At 34.4% G+C, this 14,048-nt stretch overlaps 1 protein-coding gene across 1 annotated transcript; it reads left to right on the forward strand.

Annotated features, from left to right (window-relative positions):
* The first annotated feature begins 10,616 nt into the window (after nt 1-10,616).
* Nucleotides 10,617-13,292, forward strand: LOC111899008 (LRR receptor kinase BAK1). The gene is made up of 8 exons (XM_023894883.3): nt 10,617-10,775; nt 10,973-11,105; nt 11,206-11,277; nt 11,406-11,549; nt 11,726-11,797; nt 11,893-11,964; nt 12,057-12,187; nt 13,114-13,292. Exons 1-7 carry the CDS (start codon nt 10,682-10,684, stop codon nt 12,175-12,177), a joined length of 708 nt encoding a protein of 235 aa, XP_023750651.1. The 5' UTR covers nt 10,617-10,681; the 3' UTR covers nt 12,178-12,187; nt 13,114-13,292.
* Nucleotides 13,293-14,048: the final 756 nt, after the last annotated feature.

Consider the following 14,048-nt stretch of genomic DNA (forward strand, 5'->3'; position numbering starts at 1 on the left):
CGGTTCCAATCCAAAATTCCAATAACCAGACGGCTCACCCCCGGATAACTGATCGGTCAATCACCTGTGGTCCTGATGCTAACTAAGCAGTAGTTCCCCCACAACCCTGCGAACTAGCCTATCTTAGTCCAGATCACCTGATAAAGTCCGTGAATGCCACGACACCCCCACAGTCTTACAACACTCTCTACCACTAATGAATGCTACGACTCCCATGTAATCTTACAACACTCTCTACTGCTAGTGAATGCTACAGCTCACTCGCAGTCTTACAACACTATACCCTAACTGACCGTTAGTGAATGTTACGGATCCCCCGTAGTATTACAACACTTTTACCCTTGCTTCCGTCCTAGATACCTAGGTTGTTCTCCCCCAGTTAGATTCAACTAAGTCCATTCTGCACAAAAAATTGCAGGATTCCCAATCCTCATTACGTTCCAATGCTCACCTTGCTGATGACCGGTGCTTACCAAAGCTAGGACACCATGTATAACCCTTCCAAACAACACAATTCCCAAAAACCAACTAGCACATCTTGTGTCCCAACAATGCCAATGACTCTAGCTATTTACACTGATATCACACTCAAATCTCAGAGTCCAAAGTTCGGATGCTCCCATAATACTTCATCGATAGGTTCTCCTTCCCTCCCTTGGCAACTCCGAGAGGCTTTCCTAACATAATTGCTAAGGTTATTGAACCCAGTCAAAATTCCCTCGTACGAACCCTTAAACCAACCCTGACCATATTTAGAATGACACTCGAATGCTGGAAAATACGCAATATATCAGGAGATCACCCCGTACTACTCCACCCAAATTCATGGTTTGTAGATGGCATATAACTCTTCTTGAAGATGCACGTAACTCAACCACCACTTAAGATAACAACCAATGATACACATTCCATGCTAATGAAAAATATCTGCTACTAAACACAGGTAACGCTGGTAGGGATGCAAAAGTGTATATACCTTGCACCCTTTCCTGCAAGAGTTCCGATCTCCCCAATCTGATCCTTCAAAGTGGGGTCCCTTCCTGCTGGGCTCTGGCTCTACCGTCTCATCCAATGGTGATTCTCAAAATAGTCGGATCGGATGCACTCACCACTCCTCTCTGATTCTCCAATGGTCGACCTCATTGTCTCCCTTCTGGTTGTAACAATTATAAGGGGCTTCCCCCCCCCCCCCCCCCCGGTGGGCAATCCCTGAAAATGTGACCAACCCTGCTACTCCCATAGTAACCCAGATCACTTAACATATTCCGACAACGACTCAGAGCAGTCACGGTATACGCGGATTCCGCTCCGCAACGTACATCCATCTATAGATCTCTCAAAGATTTCTCGACATGCTGAACGAAATTTGACAACCCATGCTAACCTAGAAAATAACAGAGTACCGACCCGAGATCTAACTTATCACGATTCCCAGACGATCCAAATCCCTGATATCCACCGGAAATAGCCGAAGATAGCACATCTAAAACATCTGAAGGAATCCTAACCACCTCCTCCTGTGATGTCTCAATTGTCCTGATAGCATGAAGCAACCCCTCATTCCGATCCCAATGACAATCCAAACCCTTGGAATGAAATTTCATCGCACCGTTTCTACATTGTTACACTGGATCCAACCCTACCGGCCTCTCAAATACTGATCCAAACTCTTGGGTCTCCGCCTGAAACCCTCCAATAAATTCACCTGAAATAAACCTCTCTTATTGAGGTACCCTAATCAATCTTCCATCCTCGGCTCTGTGATCCATACCATTCAGGGTCTCGCACCCCAACACCCTCACCAGTTCAATTGCCAATGGACGAACTACAGTAGCTGGAGCAACCTCTTATCTAAGCCAATTATAAACTATCCCCAAGACCTAGTATCCCAATCCCAAAAGTGCAATGGATCGCATAATCAATCCTTGCTGCCTGATACAAGAGATCTAAGGCGAACTCAAAATCCTGGCAGTTCCTCCACTATCTGGCTTACTACCGTAGCCAGGACCAAACCTTGGTCCTTCTCCTTGCATGCTCATCCGTATTCTGCATAGCAACTATTCCTACGTTCCAATCATAATCAAGGATTCTCCTTCCCAGGCTTCTTAGATTCTCCAAGACTGTGACTGATTCAAGTATGGATCCTGTGCTTTTAGTAGTACAGGCCCATACTACCTTCCACACCTATCCATACTTTCCTCAACAATCCTCCCGAATCCTCTAAGTCACCTACCCCATTGATGCACCGAACATCCGCTAAACAACAAAACAATATCCACTAAAGCACCTCCTAGGCTCCCCCTAGGCTCCCAACCTTACCGAACCGCCCTACTAACTCACTGGAGCACATCCTAGGCTTTCCTAGGTTCCCAACCTCGCCCTGTCATCAGCTGCTGAGGAACTCCCCATGATGCCATCCATCCACTTCCTGGATATCGTCATATCCACTTAGTGCCTGACTCCCATCACTCAAGAGTTCCACAAAGCACAAAGCAAGCAGCATTCTAGCAGTAGCACTCCGATCCAAAGAACTACCATAGAACATTCCGCCCACATATCGCAACCCGCACTATCCACATCCATCCATCCTTACTATCGGCTGCCTTATGCATGCAAATTATACACAGAACAGGACCTAATAGACTGTCAAATAATCGACTCTACCCTAGGACCACAACAAGACAAGGAACAGTAAATAAGGCCAAATCAACTATTCTAAGGCTATAAGATCCTAAGCGTCTACAATTTTAAAAGCATACACGTAGCAGTTACTAATACCAATAATCATTCTCATTCCAACATGACATCGTATTCCCAAGCCTACAAGCACCATATATCATGCCAACCTATTGTTGAATACTGAGCACTAGCGTGCAGGTCTACCAGCTCATACAACATATACATGCATCTCCCTTAGCCCTAACTAGCATGCGATTCACAGATTTTAAACCAAGTCATAACAAATAACATATATGGGTATTCTGGGGAAACTTACTTGAGCTCGGCTGATTACATGCACCACACCCTTTCTTGTCTTAGAAATTTTTTACTTAAAAACATTTTTCTTTTGAAAACTTTACAGATCCTCGGTTTGAGTTCAGACTCACCCGAAAGTATGTCTGAATCCCTCAAATCAAGGCTCTGATACCAATTTGTAACGAACCAAAAATTAGGGGTAAATGTTTCATTTTTAATCCAACCCAAACATAGATACAATTTATTCCAAACATTCCAAAACAGTGTTAATCAGAAACATTTATCAGAGTTCGTCCTAAAATCGTTCAATGCGGAAATCATAGGTGTGTGTACTGTGATCAATCCAAGCCCTTCTTTTCAAAAACCGATGATGCCTGAAACCAAAACTGTAAATCGTAAGCACCAAGCTTAGTGAGTCCCCCAGAGCATATCCGACACACAAACAACATAACACGTATCAAATTGGCCATAAGCTACATATATCACATAAGCCATGCATTCAACAAATAAGGAAGCCCTGGAAACCCTCCCGGGTCTTACACCGAATGCCACGGGAACCCCCACATGGTCTTTATCTGCCATGGGAATCCCCACATGGTCTTCCCGCCTTGGGAACCCCCGCAAGGTCATTATACCTTGGGAACACCCACAAGGTCTTCCTACCTAACAAGACATAATGCAAAATATACGAGAAAATATATTAGGATGCCATGCAAACCCTCCAAGGTCTTATACCAAATGCCACGGGAACCCCCACATGGTCTTTCATGCAAATGACATACTATCATATCACATATTCAATCAATAAACTGCATCTCATAAAATGGGCTGGTGAGAAGACTCACCTCTTGACTGCTGAACTGATAAGCTAAAATTAGACATATCCCACACCCTGCTCCTTCTCAACTGCCCATAATCATCAGGTGATTAAATTGACACAAACCTATAAATACCCTCAGGTCCACCCTGGTCAAATTCTATGTCTGTAGCCAAGGTCAGCAGTCCATATTGATCTTGAATCATCCAGTATCAATAGCCACTCGTCGGGTTCCTTGCTTAACTCGTCAACTCGCCGAGTCACCTAAGAGAGTCGTCGAGTTCCTTGATGTTCACGACCGTAAACTCCCATCCGAACACCCTGGACCATGAACCCTTGGTCGTGAATGAGAAAACCCTCCCGACTTACCGAGTCACAAGAGCTACTCGACGACTTCCCACGTATTTGGTCCTTTCCAGTGGGATTTAAGGTCCCAAACTTCAAATCCATATCTCCTAGTGATAATACCACATAAAGTTGCCAACTTTACGTTCATACTAAGTCTCATAATGCTAAAACCACATCAAAAAGCTTCCTACAAGTCCCAAATGCATGAATAAGAATTAGGGTGCACCAAGGAGACAACTTTATGACATTTGGGACCTAAGAAGATCCAGATCTAGAACCATATCCTTGTGATAGGTCCAGATGCAAACTTGGTTCCATTTCTTCAAGGATGGCCATAATCTTCCAAAAGAAATCTAAGAGCTTTAAGCTTTAAGGTAACAGATTAATACCTCAATAAGGTGCCTAACACGAAATAGATACTCGATCTAGTGCTCCTCCCTTGATACTTCCTCTTCAAGCTTGAAGTCCTCCCCAAAATCCTAAAGACAAGCTCCCAAATGTTCTCTTTCTCTTCACACACAAAAGGTTTGCGGCCGACAACAGCTTCTAGGGTGTAAAAATGGAAGGCTATGAGGCAAGTAATGATGTTTATATAGGGGGCAAACCCCAAAAATAGGTTTTTCACCATACAACATTGACTCGCTGAGTCAGGCCTTCCGAATCGCCGAGTCGGTCCCGATACGTGAGAACGATTAAATGCCTCCACTCGATGAGTTGGACTCCCAACTCGCCGAGTCCAAGCACCACAACCCTAAAAATTCAACAAAACCCAATCATACCTGGATTAGATGTTACACTTGGGGACCAAGTAAACCTATAACTAGATTCTAGGCATAGATTTATAAGCTGTCCAGATTGTAATTAAGTTGTAAATGACTAATCAATGTGTAACACTCTAAGGAGATAAGATGAAACAAGTATAATATGTGTCACATCCTATGAGAGTACCATGCCTAAAGCATAAAGAACAAGAGATGTAATGCACCTAATTCATCTATAAATAACTAAGTATATTACCGTTTTTCTTTATTCCAAAACAAAATCATTTACAAATAATTAGTAGAAGGAAGGATTTAAAGCATAATGGTTCAAGATAACAAAATGTGAGTACATATGTGATTTGATGGGATACATACATGCTATAATATGTTGTAAATTACCTTGCCAAGATTAATGGCTTAATGCTTTAAAAGCATGTTTTATAGTACATTAGTTATACTACTTTGTTATTGCTTAATGTTTTAAAGAGCATGTTTATGGTATATTATCAAGATAGCATGAAAGTTTTATACATGTTAAGTTTGGCCATTTAAATACCCATCATACGGGGGTATTGTATGAAGGACCGACTTGCAACCAGACCTTATGGAACATCCTTTTATGGATCCCGAGGTTATCTAACCTTTTAACAGTTTTGACCTACTTACATGTAACCATGAGATCTCAAATAAATGTTTTAAAGCATGCATAAATTATTACACTTAAATGATCAAAACCATAATTACTCATTGAGCTTAAAAGCTTATGTTTTCTTGTATGTATCTCAGGACAAAAGAAGTAAGGGGCCACATGAAGTAGTTTTCTATAAATAAGTTGAAGTGATATAAGCTACTAAGATAGTATTTTATATTCCATGTTTACCAATTTATATGCAATAAATTTCTCTTTATGTAATAAAGATCTTTTAACTAAATGACATAGTTAAATTAAATATTAGTAATGGGGCATGACAGACTTAATAGGCTATGCCAAAAGTTATAGCTTAATGTATTAAAATTGAATAAGCTCATGATTTTTTTAAATGTGAGTGTAAAATGGTCATAAATAATAACAAAAGAAAAAGAAGATAAGAAAGTAGGTTACCAAAATGGGGAATAAATGGATAATAAAACTACATGACCGGAGGCACATCTGATTGGGGTCTGGTTGCATTCATACCAGAACCTCTCCTAATTTCCAAGCAACTTGAGTCTGGAATGCCTGATCTGATACTAATGCTTCTAGATCATCATCAGTTATAACCTAATACATGATAATTTGATCAGATTTTAAAATAATCCAAAATTATTAAATGAAAATAAGGTTTTTACTTTTTAGTACCTTTTTCATTTCAGTTATGCATTTGAATCCCCAAAAAAGATAATTAAGTTCCTTTCCATCAATGTCGAGCAAGGGTATATCGGGTATAAGTTATTTGAAAATTTTACTTTTTCCTATAAATTTATATGTAAATTATTGAAACCTGATGGGTTCACTTTCACGATCAAAAGCATTAGCACCAACAGTAGCGTTATGTGGTTGCATCATTAGTCCATTGTACTCTTCCACCTAAATAACATATAAAATGAAAATGCATAAGCAAGTTTTTTAATTTTTTTTATCATTTATTTTGTTTCTAACGTGTGGGAAATGGACATGTTTATAAGTTCTTATTGGAATGAAAAAAATCAAGCATGATACATTAGAAATAATTTGATTCTAAAATTCATTTCAAACCCGAATTCATAAATGAAATATTCCCTACATATCATTAGACATAAAAAAACTTGTGTAATTGAGAATGATGTAGAAGCCTTTCCAACCTTAGCGTCAACAATGTTCGTTTTGTCCCATGAAGGTCAAAATTCAAAAAAGGAATGTCAATTACTATACTTAACCCAAAGAATAACCAGTAAAGTTAACGAGTTCAATATCCACTGGTCACATCAGATCTTGGGAAAATAAGTGAATCAACTATGTGATACATGAATTCCAATTTTAGTTGACTCATACATATGAATAATATATTGAATGCAAAAAAATCATTATTCTTCAATGTTGCATATCATCGATCATATGGTGTGCACCAATGAATTAGTGAGCTAAAACACACCACCTACATCCAATAGGAGGGAACAAATAAAATATAAAGAAATGGATGATAAATAAGTCAGAAAAATGAAGTCAACAATGGAAGAAGTAAATAACAAACCAATACCCCTTACAAATTAGCACTAAATCGAGTAGTGGATAGGATAAGAGAAATTGTGACTTGAAGACGACTTGGAATCAACCTCCACCGTCGCTATTATGATGTTAATAGAATAATACGGTAGTTGTAATTGAATACTTGAAAACAAAACAAAAGCAATCACAATTACAAACAAATAGAAAAGAATCCTAGAATATTAGGCCTTGTTTGACCTTCTTTAGTAGGAGCGATCTTGTAAAAGGACCCAAAATAATCACTTACCAGAAATTCACCAATGAAAGACCAAGATTCTATAAGTGAATCTAAAAGTTGAAGAAATTAAGTGATGATTAAGAAAGAGAAAAACCAGGGAGATGAAAAAAATATTAGACATACCTTTTACAATTGGTGTTTGAAATGAATCGGCAAACCAAGTAATCCAAAATTTGAAGGCGATCAGTCTCCCTAAACAACCTAGCATCCATCAGTCCACCACCCATATCTTCTTCTGTATCAACATGAATTAAAGGCTTCATAAATCACCTTTTAACACTTGAAGATCAGAGAGAGAAACGACGATTGGTTATTATAGATAGATGAAGATGGTAGATTTTGGTATCTTTTTCGGATCTCCATCCTCCGATTGGTAAACAAAGTAAGTCGGACAAGGTGGTGGTAGAGAGCGATAATGTATACGGCTGTGTTGGAGAGGGACAATACATAAGGTTCTAAGGAGTTGGTAGAGAGTGATGATGCATAAGGTGGTGGACTTCACTGACGAATCTAAATAGTGTTGACATTCTCTACACTTGCTGCCTGCAACAACGTCGTACGCTTCTTTGCACTCCGTTATCGCTAACTACATATACATGAGAAACTTAGAGAAAATTGAACCTAAAAGGTTTGTAGAGATTTGTGAAGAAGACGGGTCAAAAAGTTTAAAAAGCTTAGAATTTGTATAGTTGATTGAGGCAGTGGTTTGGAGGAGTGTGGGGAGAAATCGATTCCGACAGAAATAGAAATCAGATTAGAAGAAGAAGAAGTCGGTAGGTGGAGCAATGAAGGAAGATGGAGTGAACGGTGGAAGGAACAGGAAGAAGTGATAATGCAGATAAGTATGTTGATCAGTGGATGATAGAATGTGCGGCGATGGGAACATCGACAAAAGTGTAAATGGGTGGTGGGTCGTTTGAGGAGATAACACGTGTGTTCTGGCCATCACATGGAAATCACAATCTTGAATAACGGAAAAAGCCAAAAATAAATTGAAAGAAACCTATTAAAAATGGAAAACAAAAAAGAAAATACCAACCAATCACAGAAAAGAACTGTTCAAATGGGCCTTACAATTAATCATCATATCATATCATCATACTATATTATAAAGGAACATTTTTTTCTTTCACCACATCAATTTGAAACTCCAACTCTTTATATTTCCATATAATTTAATTAATTTATTAACTTAAATATGTTGTTAGTTATAAACATTATTATAAATGAAAGTCTTCTTAAATTATGAATATGATATACTAAATTTGTTGACTTCAATATAGTATTAAATACATAACCTAAATTAATATACTAAATAAACTTAAAAATATAGTGTAAAAATTAAACCTAACCTAAAATATCAACAATGTTTTAAAAATTAACGTGTATTTTTTAAAATAGTTAAAAGTAAAATATTAAATACGATATATATATATATATATATATATATATATATATATATATATATATATATATATATATATATATATATATATATATATATATATATATATATATATATATATATATATATCTTAAATCTAAAAGTCGATTTAACAAAAAGATGTCCAAAAACAATTTTTTATAATAACTGAAACTCAATTAAATTTTTTTTAATTAATTAAAAATAATAATTAAAAATAACATAAATTTATAAATTAAATTATGTTACATTAAACATAGTGGTTGATAATTTAAATAATCCAGAAAACATTTTTTCTTTTACCACATCATTTTGAAACTCCTAGCTCTTCATATTTTCACATAATATATTTAATTTATTAACTTAAATATCATGTTAATTATAAATATTATCATAAATTGAAGCCTTCTTGAATTATCAATATCGTATACTAATTTTGTGTACTTCAATATAGTGTTAAGCGCATAACCTAAATTAATATATCAAACAAACTTAAAAAATATAATGTAAAATTTAAAAACTAAAGTAATAAAAATCCAACATATGTTTTTTAAAATAGCTGAAAGAAAATTACTAATTACGATAAATAAAATAATTAAAATTCAATTACGTTGTTTTTAAATTAATTTATAGCAATAATAATAGTTAAAAATAACATGAAATTATAAATTAAATAATGTTACATTACAAACAGTTATTAATAATTTAAATTATATTCATGATGAAATTAAAACATCATCAAATTAAACTTAATAAATTATAAGTATAGTTATTAAAAATAGTGAGTATTATAACTATTTTTTTTTTCTGAAAACACAACTTCCTAAATAAGGGATCAATGCCCCGAATAATCCATGGATGCAAATATACGGCTATACATCATGTCGTGCAATACTGCGATAATTTAAATATGGGTCAATAATTTATTTGTAATATACTTCACAAGTCTTACTAAATAACCTCAATTAATTTTATACACACGTAAAATATGAACATAAACAATTAAATGATATGATTTTACTAAGTGTTATATTATTTATTGTTCAAATTAATTATAATTTTGCATCTACAAAATGTAATTATTATTATTATTTTATAAATAATAAGAATGACATAAATATTTTCAATAACGTATGATTATCAAAAATTTCACCGTATAATATTATTCAGTGCAACGCGCATATATTCGTCTATTATATGATAAAATTTACGTTCGTCCTAATTTATAATAAATAAGAAAACAAAATTTGAATATATTGATGATTTATAAATTCTATTATATTAAAATGGCATTGTGACTTAAAAATTGCATTTTGCAAAAACACAAGTAGATGAGTGTTCTATGGACTCGTGGTTTGAGCGTAGTCATTTGCTGGTTGTGAGAGCTTCTAGCTAGGGTTATTTATTATTTATTTATTTATTCTGATTTTCTCTCTCGTATTTGAAGTCAAAGACACATCCAGTGTACGACGTGAGCTGTTTACTTCATTAAATTAGTAAACTAGATAAACTGTCAAAGAAAATTCAAATATGTTGTGGGTTGAATCTTTGAGTTTGGACGAGACTAATGGTGACGAAAATGAAGTAATTAAACTATCTTAATCTATTACACTGGTCCGTCTTTGAATCACTTTAGAAAAGAGATAATCAACAAAATCTAGAAGATTTCACTACGTAACCAATGACGAGGTCCAACCCAAAAGTCTAGTCTAAATGTCTCTTTCATAGGCAAACCCCACAATAATTTCCGAGCAATTACCATTGTGAAGGCTTCCATAAAATGGTTTTTATGGGTCTAAGTTCTTGATGTTATAAATAGGTTTTCATTGCTTTAACTTTTTTTAAAGCATACGAGTTAGGTTTTGGTTCCTTTAATAATTAATGCTCGTTTAAAATGGATAGGATCTCCCCTCTGATCTCAACTTCTACTCTCCTTTGGTTTATTTTTGTGTTATATAGTTTTTCGAAGGTTTATGGGAATTCTGAAGGTATGTTCTTTCTTGATGCATGCCAATTTTTAAAAGATGCAGTATATAGCATTTTCTTCCTCATCCCCTATAGTGAACCTCTAGAATAAATAAACCCCATACTCTATGTAGAACATTAAAAAAACTCATGATATTTGTAGTAAAACTTCATAAAATTGATGTTTGTAAAATGAGCTTGGACTTCATGTGTAACACAGGTGATGCTTTGAATGCCTTAAAGGTACAACTAAGCGATCCTAACAATGTTCTCCAAAGTTGGGATCCAACCCTCGTCAATCCATGTACTTGGTATCATGTTACTTGCAACAATGAGAACAGTGTTACTAGATTGTAAGCATATCCACCATTTCAATAAAATTTCAAAATTTAGTACTTTCACAATTTCATAGTCTTACAAAGGAATCTTCATTCTGGCATTTGTTGAATGCAGAGAGCTTGGAAACGCGAGCTTGAGTGGTAAGCTAGTTCCACAGCTTGGTCAACTCGTGAATTTGCAGTACTTGTAAGAGTTACATTTTAGCTATCGAAAGTTTACCTATTTAAATGAGCCACGTGGTCTAGACTTAAATAATTTTATTTAAAACGTCTTAATTTGTACTATTTACTGACCATATGAAGATGTGATCACAGGGAGCTTTATGGTAATCAGATCACTGGAAAAATTCCTAAAGAGCTTGGGAACTTAAAGAATTTGGTGAGTTTGGATATTTACATGAATCGGTTAGAAGGTCGCATTCCAAGCACATTGGGCAACCTTCAGAAACTTCGCTACCTGTACGATGTCACATCTTTCAAATTGTTTAATTTCATGAAATAATTGATTATACTCCGTATATCTTTCAACCTCAATTTAAATGACCCTTTGATATTGTTATTTGTTGGAATCATATATACGTTTAGCTTAATTCTGATTGCTCATTGTGTTGTTTTCTGTTTTTTTGCAATGGCAGACGTCTCCACCACAACACTTTGACAGGAACTATTCCATATTCATTAACCACTATAACTTCACTAGAAGTTCTGTGAGTATATTTCAAAGTTGACAATGGCATGGCATGGCATTTTACGTGATTTTTACAATTTTTTTTTTGACGTTTTTTATTTGTTTTTATTGAAGTGATCTATCATACAACCGGTTGAGAGGACATGTTCCCGTTAATGGCTCCTTTGCAATGTTTACACCTAAGAGGTCTGCTGTAATTAGTTATATGATTTTCTAAATTATACTATATATGATGCCTTCATGATACTTATAACTGCAAAATCTTTTTACTTTTTCAGTTTTTACCATAATCCGGGGTTGAAACTTCCCGTGTATATTCCTCCACCACCTGTAGCCACAGCTCCATCTGTAGCTATACCTCCATTTACAGCTCCAGCTCCGGCCCCATTAAGTCCATGATCTTCCTCAGGTATTTTAAGTAAAAATGATAGTATAACGATAAGCTAATTATACTCTTGCTTTTTTATTTAGACCATTAGTTATTTGTGGTGATATATATATTTTTTACTTTATTAAGAACGAATAATTTTATTTAAAAAGTAAAAGAAATGAGGAGTAAGTCAAAACTTTTTACAACTTTTTCTGCATTTATTTTTGTCGAGAGTTTAATTTGTCAAAAGACAAAATTTTTTAAATATTGTTTATATAAATAAATATTATTTCTTCAATAACGTTTAAATATTATGTATCTAGTCAATATTAATGGATTTGACCTGTTCAACTCTATTTGTAAACAATGAATAGTCACCAACCCTAATTCTGATCCATATAAACTTAGATCGGTTATGGGATGTGTGAATGTAAAGGTGACAAATTAAGGGTAGATATGTTAATTTGGTTTGAAACTTCAATACCAAAAACAAATTTAAAATTTGTGTGGAAGTTTTCATATTATAAAGTCTTTTGTTTTATCATATCTATACTTAATTGAGCGGCTGGGGTATGGACGTCTAGGAGTGGCATTTACCAAACATTTGAATGAAACCGGCGACACATTTACTGAATCATATTTAATAATGTTTTAGTGAAAATATATATTTATATATTAATGATTTTCATATCGGTAAATGGGAATAAGATGTGTCAATATGTGATATTTTTTTTTCAATAATCAATAGTATTAGATTTGATTAAATTAGCAAAAACCAAAAAGCTACCAACAAACAAGAAGCAACAAAATAGAGAGAACCGCGATAAAAGACGTTGAATACCAAACAAACTAGAACTGTGTGTTAATCATGTCATGAATCTTCTTTTCTATCGTCTTTTTAGTTTCATCATCAATTTATATTTTTTCAATTTATTTTGACAGATTATATATGTTTAATTTCGCAGGCGAAGAACGAGAGTGATGATCAACCTACGGAGCATGATTATTGCCTGTAACATCTTAAATAGAGATATGTTTCAATAATAATTGTACTTGAAATAACATGATATGTAAGGGTAACTTTATATTCATGTTTGAATAATTATTTTACGTAAAATAAATATATATATTATGGGTTGAATAATTTTTGCAATGTTCTAAATGTGGTTTTCCATAGAAATGGGAGAGGAAATCCATAGTACCACATAGATTGATTGGGCCATTGGGCAAACTACGCTAACTATACGAATATAATACAATATATATAACAATATACACTGTGGTTTGTTTTTTTAAGAAAAAATTTTATAAAGTCTACGAATCACTTCTACAACTCTTTGCAGTACAAGATGTGAACCAAACGGTTGCAGACTGTAATAAAAAACGTGTTTATTTTTTTTAACATCTGCATGCTGCTGCAAATATTAAAAAATTAAAATAAAATGATTTTATAAACAAAAAATAGTTTTTTAATACCGAAAATTCTAATAATATATGATATTTTAGCATAATTTATGATATTTCCGTAAAAAATAATGATATTTCAACAAAAAAATAAATATATTTTATCAGAAAATAATGATATTTCATCAAGAAATTATCATTATTCAATAAAAAAAATTCAACAAGAATAAAAAATAAAAACGAAAAAAAAAGATAATAAGATTTCAACAACATATAATTAAGATTTCAACAGAAAAAAAGGTTAGAAGAGACAATACAAGTGTTGCGCCAAATAGAACAGACGTAGAGGTTTTAACTCTGAAGACTTCTAAATAATAAACCGCTAAAGTGTCGCACGTTTGCTGCGGCGCGCAACAATAAGAAGTTTGAAAAAGATTTTTAAAAAAAACAAACAACACCTAATAGGCTGTAATAAACCATTGGTTTTGTATTTTAC

Source organism: Lactuca sativa, chromosome 9 (genome assembly GCF_002870075.4).
Source record: "Lactuca sativa cultivar Salinas chromosome 9, Lsat_Salinas_v11, whole genome shotgun sequence".
In the NCBI taxonomy this organism is placed as follows: domain Eukaryota; kingdom Viridiplantae; phylum Streptophyta; class Magnoliopsida; order Asterales; family Asteraceae; genus Lactuca; species Lactuca sativa.

Bases quoted from the DNA above. Each gene is read 5' to 3' on its own strand.
- LOC111899008 (XM_023894883.3), top strand. From the start codon at position 10,682: ATGGATAGGATCTCCCCTCTGATCTCAACTTCTACTCTCCTTTGGTTT. The intron at 11,550-11,725 runs GTACGATGTCAC...TTGCAATGGCAG, and splicing joins CTTCAGAAACTTCGCTACCT to ACGTCTCCACCACAACACTT. The intron at 11,798-11,892 runs GTGAGTATATTT...TTTTTATTGAAG, and splicing joins ATAACTTCACTAGAAGTTCT to TGATCTATCATACAACCGGT.